Source organism: Calonectris borealis, chromosome 13, assembly GCF_964195595.1.
Source record: "Calonectris borealis chromosome 13, bCalBor7.hap1.2, whole genome shotgun sequence".
Lineage (NCBI taxonomy): Eukaryota > Metazoa > Chordata > Aves > Procellariiformes > Procellariidae > Calonectris > Calonectris borealis.
In genome coordinates, this window is record NC_134324.1 from 1982480 (window position 1) to 2000815 (window position 18336).

Sequence of the window (18336 nt, forward strand, 5' to 3'; positions counted from 1 at the left end):
GTTGGATTCCCCAGTGGTTCAGGGAAACAGGACTCTCTTATTTTTTATTTTTTTTTTCTTAACCACACTTTGTAAATAAACAGGGCTACATCAAAGACACAGCTACCTCCATCACCAGCTTCTACTCCTGAGTGAAAACAACCTGTAAATCTTCAAGTATTGGGCTGAACAGTGTAACTCTGCTTTTCATCGTTTCATCAGTTTTTTCTTTGCATCTAAATCTTCTCTTATCGGGATCTCTATTGAACCTAGCGATGCTATTATAAAGCAATCTCCCATTAGTGAGAGACCTGAGGGTCAAAAGAAAACAGCATTCCTACAGTCCTCCATCATCAGATTGAGGTTCCTTCGCAAGCAAAAAAGTCCCTCTTACAAGAGTAAAATAATGCAAACTTTGCTGGGAAGTTTGAGGTGAATTCCATCATTTCTGGGCTGTGGACCAGACCCTCCGAAGGCAGTGGTGGATGGGGAAGGCCAAAGCGCACCAAGGGTTAAAGGGGTGATGTAAATGGAGAGAGACATTCTCAGTGAAAACAAAAAGAGAGTCATGCCCTGAGGATCAGTGTCTGAATATGGGCTAAGTCAGTTCACTATTCTCTTCAGAAGGAAACATTTTAATTAGCTCAATACAAAACAGATACAGCACAGAGAAGTCACCATGAGCAGGAAATGCTTTGTAAGTCTCAAAGGACAGTTAGGAGACAATGGCAGTGCTGACCAATTAAAAAAAAAAAAAGGAAAGAAAAAAGGAGAGCGCCTTTAGGATTAGGTCCGATGGGCTCAGGTTTCCACTTCCCCACTCTGTCTTGGAGAAGAATGAAATTGGGGTCCTGCCGCAATTCGTTCACTGACTTCCAGGCAACAGAAAGTAGCTGTTGAACTTGGAGGGTCTGTGAGGTTCCTGGAGAGCCAAAGCCATCCCAGGCAGGGAGAAAAGGAGTGGCCGGCGCGCTCCCACCTAATCCCAACAGGTCCCCGGGATCACTCCTGGTGCCTGAGCAAAGGGAAATGCCCCACAGGCTCCTGTGTTTTGTTTTTCTTCTATCAAAGAAGATTTGAAAAGCAGACAGTGAAACCTGATTGACTGAAATGATCATGAGCAACTCACGATTTCACCTTCCCACCAGGTGCAGGAGACGTTATTACACTCATAGCAAATACTGGGGAATGAGGATACTGGTGGTATTGAAGGTCCTTGCACAATAAGTGTCAAAGCCATGAATAAGAGCCTTCCTGCCTGTCTTTTGTGCTAATCATCAGAAAACGTCCCCCTTTTGCCCAGCATACCGACTAGGCATTCCCTCTGATAAAACGCAGGGAAGAATGGCTCTTTGAAGCTACAGAAACCTTTGCTGGACTTCAAAGTCGCACTTCTGTCTAATTCTTTCCTACTGTTCTCAAATACATCACTTAGGATTAGTAAATGAAAGAGATTAGAAATATTTCTACTTTCCATCGCTTCATATAGTCAATAGTGCTTTGTTTACAGGCAGCTGCTTTGTTTCCCACTGTCTAATCCCACCCTTTCTCCTGCTCCTACTGCACCAGGGAAGAAACGTAGGCGAAGGTTACTGTGAAACTGCAAGAAGCTCTGGGGAGGATGGAGAGCTCACAGCAGCTCAGCAAGCTCGTCCATTTAAAAGCCAACCCCACCTTGGTGTCCCAAGCCATTTCCCATCCCCAGCCATCTCCCCGGAGCAGCAGCTGGGTCCAGCAGCACCCGCTGTTGCCGGTACAGCTTTCCGTAAGCCCTCACTGCTGGCACTGGGGAAATGGAGCCAGCATCGCTGCGCAACACAGTTACTGCCCTGTCAGCCTTGAAAAGGGAAAATCCAGCTACCAGATTTCCCCAAATTGGAGGTTTGTTCTTGTAACTGCTTTCAGTTAATGCTCTCAAAGTTCTTTGCAACCAAAAATAACTAGTGAAACTTTTATTGAAAAGAGAAAGTAAGTGGAGATCCCATTGCAGGCACTAAGGTATTGCAAAGTGGCAAAGCAGTGGGGAACTCTGTGGTGAGACCGTTTTGTTGCGTTTTCCATCGCTGCTTTGCTTTGCTTTCTTTGAAAACCACATTTTGTGGTTTTCAAGTGAACATTTGTAAGCCTTTAGAAATGATAGTTTGGTGGTGTCATAATTCCTCATTAGCACTGCCATAGAATTGTCAGAAATGTTTCCTTTTTCAGGTAGAAGTAGTTTCTTCTTTAAGTCCATATTCAGACAGTTGCAGTATATCTCCCCTTACCTATAGTACTTAGTCTGGAAGAATCCAAGTCCTATAGCCTTATGCAGAATTATTATCTATGCAAAAATCTTCAAAAAACCCAAACAATTTCCCCCCCCCAGCAACAACTTTTTTTGAGCCTTCTGCATAACTGAAGTGGCATGAAGGAGGGAAATAAAAACCAAGAAATTGAAGAAATGGTAGAGTTTGTGGTTGTAAAGCCATAACCCTGGGCTCAGTGGTGGGAGTGAGTTACACATCACACGATCATTGTACCAACTGGGTGAGTAACAGGGAAGTGAAAACCCTCTAATGAATGTAGTTCTTGTCAAGAGAAGGCATAAAGCGCATGCTGTGCCCAAGGAAAATACTTACTTATTTCCAAGGTCAGGGTCTGAGACTATATCAAAACACAACAAGTGCTACCATAACCTAGGGACACTTCTGGACAAAACCCATAGAAACCCCCCAAAAAAACCTCAGATCCCCACCTTTTGATCTGTCAGGTTTTGCCTTCTGTGCCCATAAAACCTTTGTCTCACAAAATTTAGAGATAACCTGAGTACACATAGTGATAGTCTAGAAAGAGATCCTTCAGGTTTGAAAGGTTTTACATTTGGTCTGTATCAGACCTCACAAGAAAAGGCTTTGCAGTGTTTAGTTATTTAAATGAACACACACAGGATATCCTACGTATTCTGGCTGCTAAAGTTACATTCATCTTACATCTCCTATGAGAAAAAGGAAATGTGAAGATGCAAAAATGTCAGTCCCAAACTTCACACTTTTTTCTGACCTCCGTTTGATGGACTTGTGGAGAATGGGATGTGTACGAAGCAGAAAGAATGGGCTTAATAGAATTACAGAATCTGATTTTAAAGTGTGCTTTTTACCTGCAGTAATTTTCTGTACTAACAAACGGTTGATCTGAATTAAGCTGCAGGCTGGCAGTTGTGAAGATTTCTTGGGGTGCCAGGAGGAGGAAATAAAAGAATTGTAAACAGGATACTCGTGCACCGTAGGAAGTAATACGTAGTTTTCCTTTCTTTTCAGTACATGGAAGACAGGGGATATCTCTACAATAAAAGGCAAATGGGAGCAAACCCTGTCAGCTACTCTGCTGAACCACACTTCATAGCTCTGAGAATAACAGGGTTACGTGAGTAAGTAACAGCTCCTGTAGGTTTGCTTGTACCATCCCCACTGCGAGAGAGAATATTCTCAATATTACCACATTAAACAGGCTGTATATTCTGTTATTGTACCACTTCTGACAACAGCTAGATACATTCCTCTCCTTGTGTACTGCCCCCCATTTTAGAAACAGAATTTAAAGTTTTGGCCTGCCTGAAATACGGAACGGTAAAGTGGTTTTCTTTATATTCACTTACCTCAGCATTTTAAGTCTCAAAATACATTGCTAGGTTTTTTTTCCCCAACAAGGCAATAGCAGTGGTGAACGTGGTGTACATGAAGAGCATCCTACTGCTTTAATCCTTAGTCGAAAGGAGAGAATGTGAATTTTGCATTCAGAAAACTAAATCTGTAGACTCAAGCTGCAGAATTTAAAGCACATGGCTGAGTTTCAAAGCAACCTGTCAGCTTGTTTAGACACCTCAGTGTTAGATAGGTAAACAACACACGACTATATTTTAAAGATCATAACTTAGCTAGACAATTGCTGGCAGGCAATTCCCATAGACTTATACACCAGAAAATTTTTGACCTTGTGGCTGTCTGATGCAGAGCAGGGAAAAAAGAATCAAGAGATCGAGCACCTTTTCTCCTGTGTAGCGAGTATCTGGGTCAGGCTGCTGGCCACGACCATGTGTGTCAGTAGTAAAGGTAAGCATTTCAAAGCTGCCTTTCAAACCTGCTGCGTCAGGCTGTGTTTTGAGGAACAGCCAAAATCCTGGACTGCATGCACAGATTGGAAAGTGGGATTTCCATCGACCTCCCAGGCACATGGCTATGTAAGGTTTCAAAGGACACCCAATCGCTCTCAAACTTCCCCAGCCAGGACCCAGACATGAAACCTGGACCAGGAGAGTCTGGCACACCTGTGTTTTACAAACTGCAGAAGAAAAGGGTCTACTTATGGAGGTTACGTTTCAGTATAAACAAAAATTGCTCTTGATGGAGATAACATGCAGTCTCTTTCCTTACTGAAAGGGAGTTACAAGCCAAGAATTTAATGCATTAGGCTGAGGTTTAAGCTAAGAGGCACAGCTATTCCTGTTAGAGTTCATGTGCACTTTTGAATCCAACTAAGTTCTTGCTTAAAGGTGTTTCAACTTGTGGGTGAGACTCTGCTTGTTTGGATTACTATGTATTCAAAGAAAGCGCACCTTTGAGATTTTACTACTATCCTTTTCATAAGTTTAAATGCTTAATATCTTCTTTAGGTCATTTCACAGTAAAGTTCATTTGGCCATGAACTTAGTAGGAAAAACACTGAGATAAGTCAAAAGCACAAAGGGGTGCAACGAACATTTTGCTTCCCTACACAGCCTGTTCCCTACTCTGTCCATCTGTCCCCAAAGCCCTGTACAGTCTGTGTAACGAAGTGCCTGCTTACATGTGCTGTAGGGAAAGCCCCAACGTGGGCTTGGTCTCCTCTGTCATTGCCACACAATCGACAGCGATCAGATAAGGGCGTATCTACTTCTGGCTGGAACATTTGCTAATGCAGGATATCATCACAAATGTGTAACTCAAAATGCAACTAAACCGAAGGAAGAATTTACTAAATTGAGTGAAGAGCGTGTACCAAAGCCGCCTACGAAAATCACAGGGAGTTCTGGTAGTTCGAGGCACGCACAGCAAACACAGCCAGAACAGCAAACCAGCACAAAGCACTTCACTGCCCCAGCCCTGACGCTGCCCCGCTCTGCAGAGAACATGGACCCTCCCCAACAGGAGACCCCAGTAGTTCCAAGTCATCTTTTTGGATGTCAAAAGTTCAAGTCTTTTGAAAGTCATCTTTCTGACAAGTGAGATCTGGGGATCCTCCCTTCCTGCTATTTTGCTTTACGTCCAACTAATTGATGAGGTGCAAAGGCGAGGTGCTGCCTGCTCTCCGGGATTTTGTAAAGCCTGCAGCTGCCCAGGCACTCCCAGGTGAGGGCAGAATTTGCACCTTCCATCTGGCAAAGCCCTGGCTATTGCATCTTTCTCAACACTTGACATTTTATCAGCTGACTCGCTGACAGCCTGCGTGCAAGAACAATTGTCAGCATGAGCTTTTCCAGTAGGAAAACATACGGAAAACATTTGATTTTGATCAGTCTGCATCCCAAACTGTCTTGATTCCATGCTTTCTTCCCCGGTTTATTTGTTTATATGTTGCCATTTCAACCTTTAACACAAGCTTGCTCAGTTATATGTTTGCTGTTGAAACTATGTTGTCAGATGATCACTTTCTGGACAGAATTGTACTCTTCACAAGGGTTTCATCTCTCTAAGTTACTCCATAGTTGTTCCTACCAAGATGTTTCTTAGATTACAAGAAGATTACAAACTTTGTTTTGTATTTGGTTTGCCGTGTTTTACAAGGCAAAGGTCTTTCCCTTAGTTATCCAACTTTGCTCCACATTTCCAAGATGTACTGGCTGCCATGCTCACGCTCCAACACACAAACCCTCCTCACTCCAGTGAGGGAGACTGTCCAACTGCTTATCCTCACAGGCCTTGAAAACAATACTTAGAATAGCAATAAGAGAACATCAAGACAGCTCAGAAAGCACTGATTTCCAACAAACATGCTTACTTCAACTCTACACTTCTCTAAAGCATACTGAATTGGGACAAAAATCTTACGAGAGTGTAGTTTATGAGATTTCCCAAATTTCAGTTCTGAACCTTGACAAAGAGTAGAAATGAAATGAAGCTGTCAGTACAACTTAGAGGAGTCCTTTTTGCAAAGCATTTTACATTTGCAAAAAAAGTCCTTTTGAAAGTAATACCATTTTTGCAGAAATTTTAAAGAAAAAAAATGCAACATTTTCCAAAAGTGGCAAGCATAACTTTGGAAAGTATTTTTGAAAAACATTTCTGAAATACAACATTTCAGTTTTTCACTTTGAAAAACATGTGTAAGGATGCTCCTATTTTCAAGTAGAGAAAAGGCAAAGCAGTACTTTGTCAATGTAAGGTTTGGGTTTTTTTAATACTTTTGCATCAAAAAAAGGTTGAAAAACCATAGAACTTTCATTTCTGCACAGTTAAACGCAAACACTAAAACTTTCAACTTCTTTCTCCTCTTGTTACAAGTTTAGGTGAACGTTTCGGGCTGTTTGATTCTATACCTGGGCAATATCGTAGGTCCATGATTTCTTTCCAAACACACTGGGCCAATTCCATCTCAAATTTTAAAGAAAAACCTTTCCAAGTGGAAAGTTGGAATTAGCGATCACTCTCCTTCCAACAGGAGGACGAGGGAACGATGGGGGAAGGAAAGGAAAGGCTGAGTACAGTAACCGCTGTGTTCAACTTTGAAAAATCCCAATAATAGTGGAATTTATAAAGACTACCTTGAAAACCAATTTCTGGTCTTGTTTGCACATCCATTCATTTGGAAAGGAAAGAGTACGTGTTCTCTTGCACAGCCACTTTAGGTGATAGTGATGGCTAGACTGATGGCATCTATTTCTCTCTCCTTTAGGATGAAAGGATTCATGACGGAGATGTGGTAGCAAGGTGTCAAGCAACCTTCCTGGAATGTGTTTCTTCAGGAAGAAAAGAGATCACTGTCTTATTTTATGGATGTCACTGAAGTAGACTTTGAAGTTCTTCAGAAGTACACCACAAACTTGGCATGGGAAACCACAGCAACAATCATACCTGTTTGACAGATGATTCCTTTAAGTACAACTTGTATGGAGCCGTGTACAGTGTGGTCTTCATCCTTGGTTTGATTACTAACTGTGCCTCCCTCTTTGTTTTCTGCTTTCGGATGAAAATGCGAAGCGAAACAGCCATTTTCATGACAAACCTGGCTGTTTCAGATTTGCTTTTTGTGTTCACTTTGCCTTTTAAAATTTTTTATAATTTCAACAGGCATTGGCCTTTTGGAGATAGCCTGTGCAAGATTTCTGGTACAGCATTTCTCACTAACATTTATGGGAGCATGCTGTTCCTCACCTGCATTAGTGTTGACCGTTTCCTTGCTATCGTCTATCCATTCCGATCTCGCACCATTAGGACCAGGAGAAATTCTGCCATAGTCTGTGCTGGTGTTTGGATACTGGTCCTCAGCGGTGGAATTTCAGCTTCACTGTTCTCCACAACCAACATTTCCAACACCAGCACAACCTGTTTCGAAGGTTTTTCCAAACGTATCTGGAAAACCTATCTGTCTAAGATCACTATATTTATTGAAGTGGTAGGATTCATAATTCCTTTGCTACTCAACCTTACATGCTCTTCATTAGTTCTCAGGACTCTCCGGAAACCTGCCACCTTGTCTCAAATTGGGACAAACAAAGAGAAAGTATTGAAAATGATCATTGTGCACGTGGCCATTTTTGTCGTGTGCTTTGTGCCTTACAATTCCATACTCTTCTTGTATGCTCTTGTGCGGTCCCAGGCGATAGCAAATTGCTCCTTGGAGAGGTTTGCGAGGACAATGTACCCAATCACATTGTGCATTGCAACAATGAACTGCTGCTTTGACCCGTTCATCTACTACTTTACATCAGAATCCTTCCAGAAGTCTTTCAACATAAAAACCCAGATAAAAATGGATTCTCTTTTCAAGACTGAGACACCTCTAACAAAGACTGCTCTACCAGCACCACAGGATGAAATAAGTGACCAGGCTATTACGAATGGAGGAGACCCAACATCTGAATCGCATTTCTAGTGAGATGTTTACACATGGAGTTATCCTCCATTAACTTTTGATTAACACCATGTGTGAAATATTTGTTTCAGAATATGCGGGCTCACACATGGGGTTAATGAAGAAAAGTTGCTGGGGGATAACTACACAGGTAGACAAATCCTTATACTGGAATGGTCCCATCAGATGCAACAGGTGAACATGAAATACAAAAATCCTGATGGATCTCCCTTTGGAGATTATGGATGGGTGACAACATATGCACCAACTAAGGAGGGAACAGAACAGCTTCTTTAATCAGAAGTTGCCAACATTTGGCATTTTTTTCCCCAGCAGTTCACATGGGACCAGTTGGGAAATGGAAAATATAATTTTCTTAGAGATACCTGCCAATATTTCATGCCTTCTGGAGATGCATCATCATATGTTAACTCAATAACTTCACACAATATGTATGTTTGCTTAAAAAGGCATAATAAAAGCTTTTGGCTTTTCCTTATTTCACTGCAAGAGTATACATCCCTGTTTCACCAGATACAGGCTTGCTGAATTTATTGTATGGAGAGGTTTGAAGTGTAAATAATTGTTTTGAAAGTAGACAAAACAGTTGCTTGGTGATAGAAGAGAAAAAAATAATAAGAGAAGAGAATAATTAATAATGCAGTTTTGAAATAAGAAGTTTCATTTTTGTCAGATTAAGCTATCTTTTAATTTATTTTAAATGCCACCTCTAGGGATAAGTAAAGAGCTCATTACTGCGCTGTTGCACCTGGGCTTTTATGTCCCAGGAGATTATATGTGACTATTTCTGGTAAGGGCTAGACTATAAAGTCAGCTGAAAGAAAAGGCCTGAAACCCCAGAGTTCTGGCAAGGGCAAATCTCTCATATGGAAATTGCGTGCAGCTGACAGGCTGAAGAACCACAGAGTGCTGACCTTACTAAAGAGCCTGTTTGGATACAGACAATTGATGTCAGAGCATCCAATTAAGAGAAGATCTTGTAAGTGATTGCTTGCTGGTTTTTGCTATACAGTCAACTAATTAAACTAGAGGATCTCAAAGTAACTCCAAAAGAAGAGTAAGTAAAACAAGTCAATCGCACTTTTTTCTTAGTCGGTTACTGCAATGTTTTCTTGTTTTTCAATTAATTTATTACATATCCTGCATTTCCTTTTATAGATATAGATTATAGAAATATATGGAAAGTTAACTATCTGTATGTCATTGCGTTTTACTAGGTGGTTCATTTCTCCAGCCATTGTTTCATATTTGAAGCTATATTGACCTTAACAGGCTGATTCATTCTTAAGTGTAAGACGCATAAATGAGAAAAACAACTTTTGCAAAAGTATGAAGTTACGACTTGTTAGATCAGTAATCTACATTTTCCACAGTACAGCATAAAGGTAATTCTATGACTATGTTGCCAAAAAAAAGACAGACAAAATATTAATTGAACAGATGTTTTCCACTCAACTATTTATCTTAAGTCTCTCAGATCAAGCCTCATGAGATACAGAGAGCTACACATCAAATGTGATTACTACTTAAAGCAATCAGAGGTTTTTAAAGTGTGAAAAGAATTCAGCTGCAAAAAAATGTTAATGCTTTGAAGGGAATATTTATTTAGCACTACATTCACTTTGAACAAAAAAAGGCTAAGACAGACCCCAGAGATCATTCTATTTTAGCCCTAAAATGACTGTCGCTTATCTAGTGCCCCTGGCTTTTGGCTCTTACTGCAGAAAAGTATATGATCAACTCATCATATGCAGGGAGCATGAGAGTACCAAACTATTATATCTCAGCTTTAAGTTACAGCTATATTTACTAGAAACTCGCACACAAGACTGGCTTGGGAGATTTTTGCTGCATATTAAACCCTCAGACAACACTTTGGAGCAGAAACAAAACGTGAAAACAAGGACAGATGGGTCAAACTAGTTGGTGGGGTGAGGTGGATGTGGCAGGACAAGGGCACAGTCAATTACAGTGAATTTGTCAGCAGCTGGGAAAGGTTTACTTCAAACAGAAGCAATGAGCTGTGTTTTAAGAAGCACCAGTATTTGCCATTTAACTGTACGCAAAGTGAAAGACAGTGCCGTGCCCCTTTCCTTCCCGCACAGGCCTGAACCGAACTGTTTAGAGGGCTTTTTAAAATTCGTATTTCCTTTGGCTGATGAGCCTGTTTCAACACTTGCCATAAAATGTATATATTTCAGAGAAGCTGTTTCCATAACTTCAGATCGAAAGGCAAAGTGAGCCAAGAGGGATTTTACAGGCTTCGATACAGGCAGGGTTTTCCGCATGCAGCAAACCTTTCCTTCACACTGCAACGCTGTCAAGCAAAGAAGAGGGGGCTGTGAAACCATCAACAACTCTGACACATCCTAAGCTGTGCAAGAGAGGTGGGGCACCCCCGTTCCACTGCCCTACCATTAACTGGTTATTAAAAATTCTACTTAATGAGACTAGAGCTTTGTTTTTAGGGATGGGAGAGAGAAGGAATGAGTGTGGGAAGGATTCACTAAAAAGCTGAGGGTGCATTTCAAACCCTCTTCCTATTTGCAAGAAAAATATGTGGTGCATGCGTAAGTGCTCTTCTCCGAGGCAAAAAAACCTTATTCTGTCAATTTTACAAAATGAGACTAGAAACTTGTTTACATGCCAGCTTGCTGTCAATGGGCAACCTTTTAACTGTCAGCTTGTAAATCTTATTTTAAAGCTGCTTCTTTCCACAAGCCACAAAAAGCAGAAAGATGAGATTCCCGAGTTACATGGGTTTGGGAGCTTCATGGGACAGGGCTGTTCTCACGCATGGTGCCTGCTCAGTCACTCCAGTGTGAGCGGGAGCAGAATTTGGCCCAGCACCTCGGAGCTGACAGCAGAGGAATATCTTGTTTGCAAGAATCCTGGAAAACCTTCTGCTCTGTGCTCCGCAGACCTTGCTCTAGTTAAATCCAAGGGAAGGAGAAAAAAAATCTAACCTAGAAACCACTGTCTAGCCTTCTTAAGGAAATGTTAAAAGAGAGGAGGGAAAGAACTGCGTGTGACTGGACAACCTCCAGGCTGTACATACATAGCTTAACTGTAATCCGAGCATAATGGGTGTCTTTTTCTAAGCGAAACTAGTGCCAACGCTTACAAATTTCTGTTTGCAGTTTTATGGGGCAAGAGCTGTGGTCGATATTCTCACATAAAATGTAATACTATCATCATGTGCCAAAATACTAACTGAAAAGATTCATTATTTTGTAATTTAATACCTTATAAATTATATGGAGATCATATGTTGACTGACACTCACATCTGGTAGGATAGCTCTTGACTAATCTTTTTTTCTAGGTCAGGTATACGAAGTAAATGCTCTACGGTTTGTGTATAAATAACCAATTATGCATTCAGAGAGAGGAAAAGTAATTTTTCAGATGTTGGTAAAGCGAAGCTGGAAGGAACGATGGTGGTAAAAGAAAAGTGGATTCACAGTTTTTCTGGCCAAGGTGCAGCTGAGTGTTCCTTCTCCCCTGTCTGACAAAGGGCTATTGTCAGCAAACGGCACACACCAGAACTATGAGTTTAAAAGCAAAAATCAAATTAATTAGAAGTCAGTGCCTTTATCTAGCTGAAGCTGAGAGACAGGGCCCAGCAATCCTCTCAGATGCTAAACACACAGCATTAATCAAGGATTTCATTGCTCCCAGCCAGCTCACTTTTCCTATTCCTCAGTCCTCTGTGTGTGATTCATTCACTATAAGCTCACCACAGGCTTTGCAACTCATTGCCCTGCTGGAAAGCTGAAGCTCTGAAAGGCAACACGAAAACCTCTCTGCCCAAACTCACCTTTCTATACGTACACCTAGGCAAAATGCCACGCCAGTCTGAGTTTTCATGGTAGGTGTCATGACAGGAGGAAGCAGGGCCTTGTATTACAGTCACCATGAAAGCCCCCCCTCTTACAGCAGGCTTTTCTTAGTAACACACCAGGCTCTACATCAGATGAAAGGTGCCAATTGTTCATGGGACAGCATAAATCTTCACCAGCTTTGCAGAATCAGTGCGAACTACTCAGGCTCAAGTCTATGAAATGCAAGGGCAAGGAGGCAACACAAGTCACACAAAAGTCATGTTCTGGCTCCTTTGTGCAAGAAGGATGAAAAGTTCCTGTGTGGCACGTGCAAGTACATAGCTGCTCATCAGAGAGCAAGGCTCTGTTCCTCCTAAGTTTGCCCACTGCAGACCTGCTGTGCAGATTCAGCCTCTAGTCCCTCTAAAAATAGCCCCATAACATTTTTAGGAAGTTGTCCCTGTGGTGCTGCAGGGGTGATGGAGTGAGACTGTCTGCTCTCCCTCCCTGCCCCCTACCCAGCAAAAACCTGCTGTGTAACCCAGAGAGGACTTCCCTCTGACAAACAGCTGGTGAAGGAAAAGGGGACCCACCACACTGATAAGATGATACAGCACCTCTGATGATCTTCTCGAAGGCCGGTGTCCCTAAAGAGCTCCCCAGCAACACCCCATGTCATTCGCAATGGGTGGATTTGCTGTAAAATAGGCAGCAAATTGCCATCTTGGAAATGCCATCTCAGAACAGGGACAGCAACAGACAACAACAGTCCCTGTGAAAGCACGTCTACACAGTGCTCTATTTGCAAAAAGCAAAACTAGGAGGTGTGAGAGAACTGAGGGGAGCAGCCGAGGCTGTTTCCACAGCACACCACAGAGCACAGCAAGGAGATGCTCAAATTATCATCGACCCAGGCTGCAAAGTCCAAGCAAAAGAGGCAGAGGCACGTGGGCTGGAAGCAGCACCGCCAGGCTCCTGCACACCCCCAGCTCTGCTCAGCGGCCGGCTGCACAAAGGTGACCGTCCCGCAGAGAGGGTCGGGAGAGCTGCCCCGTCCTTCTCTGCTGGTGTGGGGCACCAAAAGCCAGGCTGGGTCTCACTGCGTCTGCTGAGCAAACGTAAGCCTAAGCACAGGATAACCCCAAAGCTCTGCTGCATCTGAAAGGGCTGCACATAGTTCTTTGGGTGGGATTTAAGAACAGAAACAAAACAGTCCTCATTTCAGTAAGCAGATTATGTTGCTCAGCATTAATTTAAGACAGAGGCAGAGCTATTCTTCATAAGATTAGAAGTCCAAGCCCTGTTTCCCCCCCTAATGCCGGAAAAGCTGTAATTTTAACTTCTGAATACTGACCTCAAGCTTACCCCTGAGAGTCCTGCCTGGGTATGAGCTGTGCATTTGCTCTCTGACACACTCCTAAGGACCAGAACTCAAATCACCCCCAAGATGCTGTGCTACGGAGATGTCTTGTTCAGAAAACTAAGTTTGTGGGAGATTCAAGATGATGCACTCAAATTGCCTAGAAAGTGAGGAAGATCTACTCAACCCCCTCTTTTTTCTTCCCTCAGCAGTGGTCGAAGATCCTTTTCTCTAGGTGCCAATTCCAGCTGCTGTAATCTTCTCCATTCCACGTTTGTTCCGTCAACATCCAGGTATATTAGTAAGGGCTCGTTCTGCCCCTTGCTGTGCTTTTTGCTGTAGACATGAAACATAGTGAGTTTGCACCAGAAGCGTGAAAGATTGCCAGGCAGAGCCGTCAATAGAGCCGATGTGGACATGTGTGAAGGGCTGTGCCTGCCAGGGTTCTTCATGTTAGTCAGGTTTTGGAGCCTGCTGGGTAGGGAAAAGGGAGGGCAGAAAATGGACAGTCCTAAGCTTGTCATTTAACAGTGATTTTAACCTCTCTAAAATGGGCACATTTCACAGCAAAGCAAAGCATAGCGCTATTCCTGTTTTTTCTCTGGAAACTGTCACTTCACTTTAAAATAATGTTTAACACTGCTGTTTGTTTAATTCTTAAATTTAACTTCCATGCAAAAACAACAGGACACTCATGCTCCTAAGACACTGGGACAAGCAAGGAGTCGGGTGGTTTCTCTTTAGGATCACTGTGCATATGTGTTCCCAGAATATTTAACTGTCCAGTACCTAAGAAACACCTGTGCTAGCTTTTCTCTGCCTGGGGGATTTTGACCAATGTAAATATTGCATAGAACTTAACAACACGCATGTTTTGCACTGTTTGCTCTTTTATGTATCTGTGTGCATGTGTGTGTATAATGAAAAAGGAAAGTTTTTTCTGGAAAAATAGTATGTGTGAGTGTGCTCATTTACTCTGACTTCTATAAATATACGTATTAGTTGGAATAATATTTAAATTTAAGTTTTTCTGTAGACCTCTTAAGAAACTCTGAGTACATCCAGCACACATGGAGAATTTCCTGGAAACCGTAAGCATGGGAAACTGGTCATTCCTTTTTGTTTGCCCCTTCTGGGGCAATGCATCATTAACCTCAATCGTCTCTGCAGTCAGGGAATACTTTCTTGGAACTCATTCACTAGATCGCTTCTGAAAGTCAGCATCTTAAGACCACAGACAAGACCGAAGCAGTTGCCACCGAACCTATTTTAATAAATTTGTTTCCCCGAGTTCCCATATCTCTCTCCTGCACAGGATGATGAAGTCAGAGCCTGGGCTGCCAAAACACCTTCTGTCCCTACTTGTGCCTCCCACAGCCACCCTCCCTTCAGCGTGCACGTCTGCAGCCCCTCTTTCATCCTCACATTTCCTACTTCTCGTGCCTTGCTGGAAGGAGTTTGTTTACTGTTACACGACACTCAACCCAATAAGAAAGTGAGGGTAGAGATCGTCTCTAAGGGAAGGGGAAAATGTCTTTCTAGACCTGGTGGTTTTGCTGTTACACATTAATTTCAAACTCAACTGCGGCACAAAGTTTGTGTCCTCACACTAACAGAATAAAATTCATCTTGAAATATCTTTTGACCACTGGAAGGACTGTGCTGTTTCCAAAGCTGGCATCAAGCTGTGTTATCTCTGGAAGTGAGATGGCAGAAAAGCCATCTCAGCAAAAGCGAGCGTTGAGATCTTACACAAGGAGTCTGAGAACCACATGGCACATTTGAACAATGCTGATTTAGCAGCTGACAGGCAGTGGAGGTGTTATTTCATACGCTAAGTCAATATTAGCTGCATTAGGGAGTTGGGGAAAGCGCTTTAAACAGAGACGTCCCAGGGCACAGGATCAGATCAGCACAGTGAGATATCACAGGGAGGATTGCTTTCTACTGCACAGATGTAGTCTTTGGCTGGGAAATACTTTTACAAATTTTACGTAGGTCACACAAGTTAAAAAAGTTATCTTATATTATAATAGTGACATCCTGTCATTATTAACATTACAAATTCTAGCCTGCTCTGTCACTGTCCATTATAGCCTTGCACAGAACCTGTGCAGTAATGCACTCACAACCTGGACTAAAAAACCACCACAATAAAGCCTTGGGTAAGCATAGGGCACAATTCAGCAAGGTCAGATGCTGACCATGCTGCTCTGGGTAAGGCAGTGAAGACATTTTAGCAAGAAAATATTTTCTGGTATAAAAAGGTATGATCAGTGCCACTCATATAGAACTTGAGGTTACAACTGAGTTGAGATTCACTTACGCAACTGTAGCGCTATCAGAAGGGAAACAAGACTTCCAGCACATGAGCAATATCAAGTATGCAAAATGACTTCTTAAAACCAGTGTAAAGCCAGGCTTGTAACTACCTGACTGCAATCATACCCAGGAAGTAATTTGAGGAGATCTTGATTCATTTTCAGATTTGTGCAGGAAAAGGGTTCAAATTTATGAAAAGACAAATTTCAGTCTCAAGTCCAACAATCACATCCTGCTAAATGTTCTTCTCGCAATGATATCTGGAGAAGACATTTTCTGTTTCTGGTCCTTGGTTATGCTGTTTTCAGTGCTGGCACTTGGCACGTGTACAGCTAAGAGGCCACAGAGCAAGGGGCCAAGGGCTCCTATTAAAATTCCTCCACTAACCTAAAGATTTTGCATTGCCAACTATATAATTTGAAATGCATCTTCTCTCAGCATTGCTCACAAGAATAATTTTTCATTTTGCAACCCCACTCCCACTTGCACGTGTGAAAGAAGGCATACCTACGCAATAGAGCCATCCCAACCCAAGAGAAAGGGGAATATTGGTAAGACCCGTTTGTTGCGATGTTGGTACAGCCATAAATACGACTGTGGTTTGAAAGTTCAGATTCCTGTCTTGTTCCCATATATTATCTCATCATCAAAAACTAGCATAGCAGCTAGGGACCTCAGGTAGAAATGAGGATGGAAGAGGTACGTGTAAGACACTCACATGCAGCAGTCACTCGTATTCCCAAATACTTACTCACTCTACAGTTCCCCCTTTAAACACAATTCATGTTGGTTGATACTCTCTGAAACCAGTGTTCATAGTTAAATTGTCCCTCTTTTCCTGAGCGGTGGAGGACAATGAAACTGATTTCGGAGGCTGCCACCTGCTCTTCTCCCCACACCCCTTTCTGGCTCTTCTGCTGCCCTTGAGCTGTGCAACAACTACTTGGGAGGTCACATTGTCTACTAGATCACTGCAATGATCCGGTTTAAATATAACTCTTATTTCCACCACCTCCTCCCAAAATGGGGGTTTATTTTTCATCTGGATCATTTAACCAGGTTCCTGTTAATAGCTCTATCCCATCAATGGTTGTGCTGGCACAACTGAGGGGATGGCATCCATGGAGGCACGACAACAGGAACTTTTAAAGCCAGCTTTGCAGCTCAGGTCAGTGCATCACAAAGCCCCACTCCCAGAATAAAGGGTAGGTGTATAGTGGAGGTGGATTTTGATTTCCACGTGAAGCCTTAAATACAACACCTGAACATTTAAACTCCCTAGCTGGTAAGACTAGCACCTCACCAAAGCCATGTCATCCTTAGAGGTCAGCACATAGGCAGCATACCTGTAGTTCGTATCAGAATTATCGAGGATGATTCCAACACTATTTCACAGTTCAAAACAGAAATGAAACCTATTGCACACATCATTTACAGTGCATAACCTAGCTGGCTGCATATATTCCCCACCAAACAATCACCTTCCTCCCTTTGAGAGCCTGACTCATACTCCATTTTTATTTAGTTATCTTAACCTGTTTGGGTTTGCACTCCAGCTCTCATAGCATCAGAGTACCTTCTGCTGATATAGCAACATGCCCTTGGAAAAGAAATACACGATACTGTTAAAAGCATCCTTTGCTGTTATCAGCAAGCTTACAGCTGAGGAGGGACAGTTATCACTTTATTCCTGTTAGACAAAGCAGGACAGTTTGAGTGTGCAGATCAGACACAAGGTCAAAGAGGGGAAAAAAAAAAAATCAGGATAACCACTGTCAAGAAGTGAGAACAATTGCCTGAGTTCTTGAGAAGTCCTTGTATGTGACAGACTGCCATGGCCTTGAGCCAGTCTTTGACTGATGTAAAAATTGCAGGACTGGACATTTTGGCTATTTAGGAATTTTAAAAATCACATGTGGATTTGTCCAACGCCCAAACCTCAGACTTTGTGTGATCTAACACTTTAGTGAAGGGCCCAAGGACATGCTACAGTAAGAAACTCACAATGCGTAAAGTTCTTTAAAAGTAAAATAAACAGAAAAATCTCATATAGTCACCAACCTACGAACTCATAACAGACCCTTCAGTACATAAGTCACTTATGTATTAATTAAACCAATATAAGCCTGCTATAAGCAGAAGTAAGTGTCACACTGTAGTAGGCTACTAAATAAGTTTAATTGTACCTTCTGCTAAGGCCATTCATCTTTTTCCATGTTGACGAGGCCTACAGAACAAGATGTTGTATTAGAGAGACTTGTTACTGATTTTCAGGGGCACGCTCGAGCATAATTCAACGCTGACAGCAACAGTTCATGTCCTCGGTGCCTGAACAGCTGCCAGACAGCAATGCCTAGTGCACGCTAACGCAGAGGAGAAAGCTGACGTGTAGGGGAACCAGTGCTCTGAACGACATGCCCAACGGGCAAGGCGACAAGTCATTAGATCCAAACACCTCTTGGTGACTGCGATAACAGAAGAAATGTCTGGCTCCTTCTAAATAACTTCTGAGTGAATTGGCAAGATCTCTGCAAGGTGCTGTAAGCCTGAAGAAACAACCTTAAAACCCCTCCGCGGACAGTCAGGCTCGCTGCCTTCTAGCTCCGCTACACACAGACAGACTGACCCAGGAGTAACTGCACACCCGGGTGTAAGATATAGGAGTGCTTGAAGTGATGCATGCCCCCACGCTGCTCAGCTGCTGCTCTCCTGCAAGGCACCAGACCCCAACCTGCTTCAGAGCACA

The 18336-nt window shown here is 42.5% G+C and overlaps 1 protein-coding gene across 1 annotated transcript; it reads left to right on the forward strand.

Annotated features, from left to right (window-relative positions):
* The first annotated feature begins 6952 nt into the window (after window positions 1-6952).
* Window positions 6953-8564, forward strand: LPAR4 (lysophosphatidic acid receptor 4). Its single transcript, XM_075161924.1, has one exon. The coding sequence runs from the start codon at window positions 7039-7041 to the stop codon at window positions 8083-8085; it is 1047 nt and encodes a 348-aa protein (XP_075018025.1). The 5' UTR covers window positions 6953-7038; the 3' UTR covers window positions 8086-8564.
* The last annotated feature ends 9772 nt before the right edge of the window (window positions 8565-18336 follow it).

Excerpts from the sequence above, each read along its gene's own strand:
- LPAR4 (XM_075161924.1), top strand. The coding sequence starts at position 7,039 with ATGGGAAACCACAGCAACAATCATACCTGTTTGACAGATGATTCCTTT.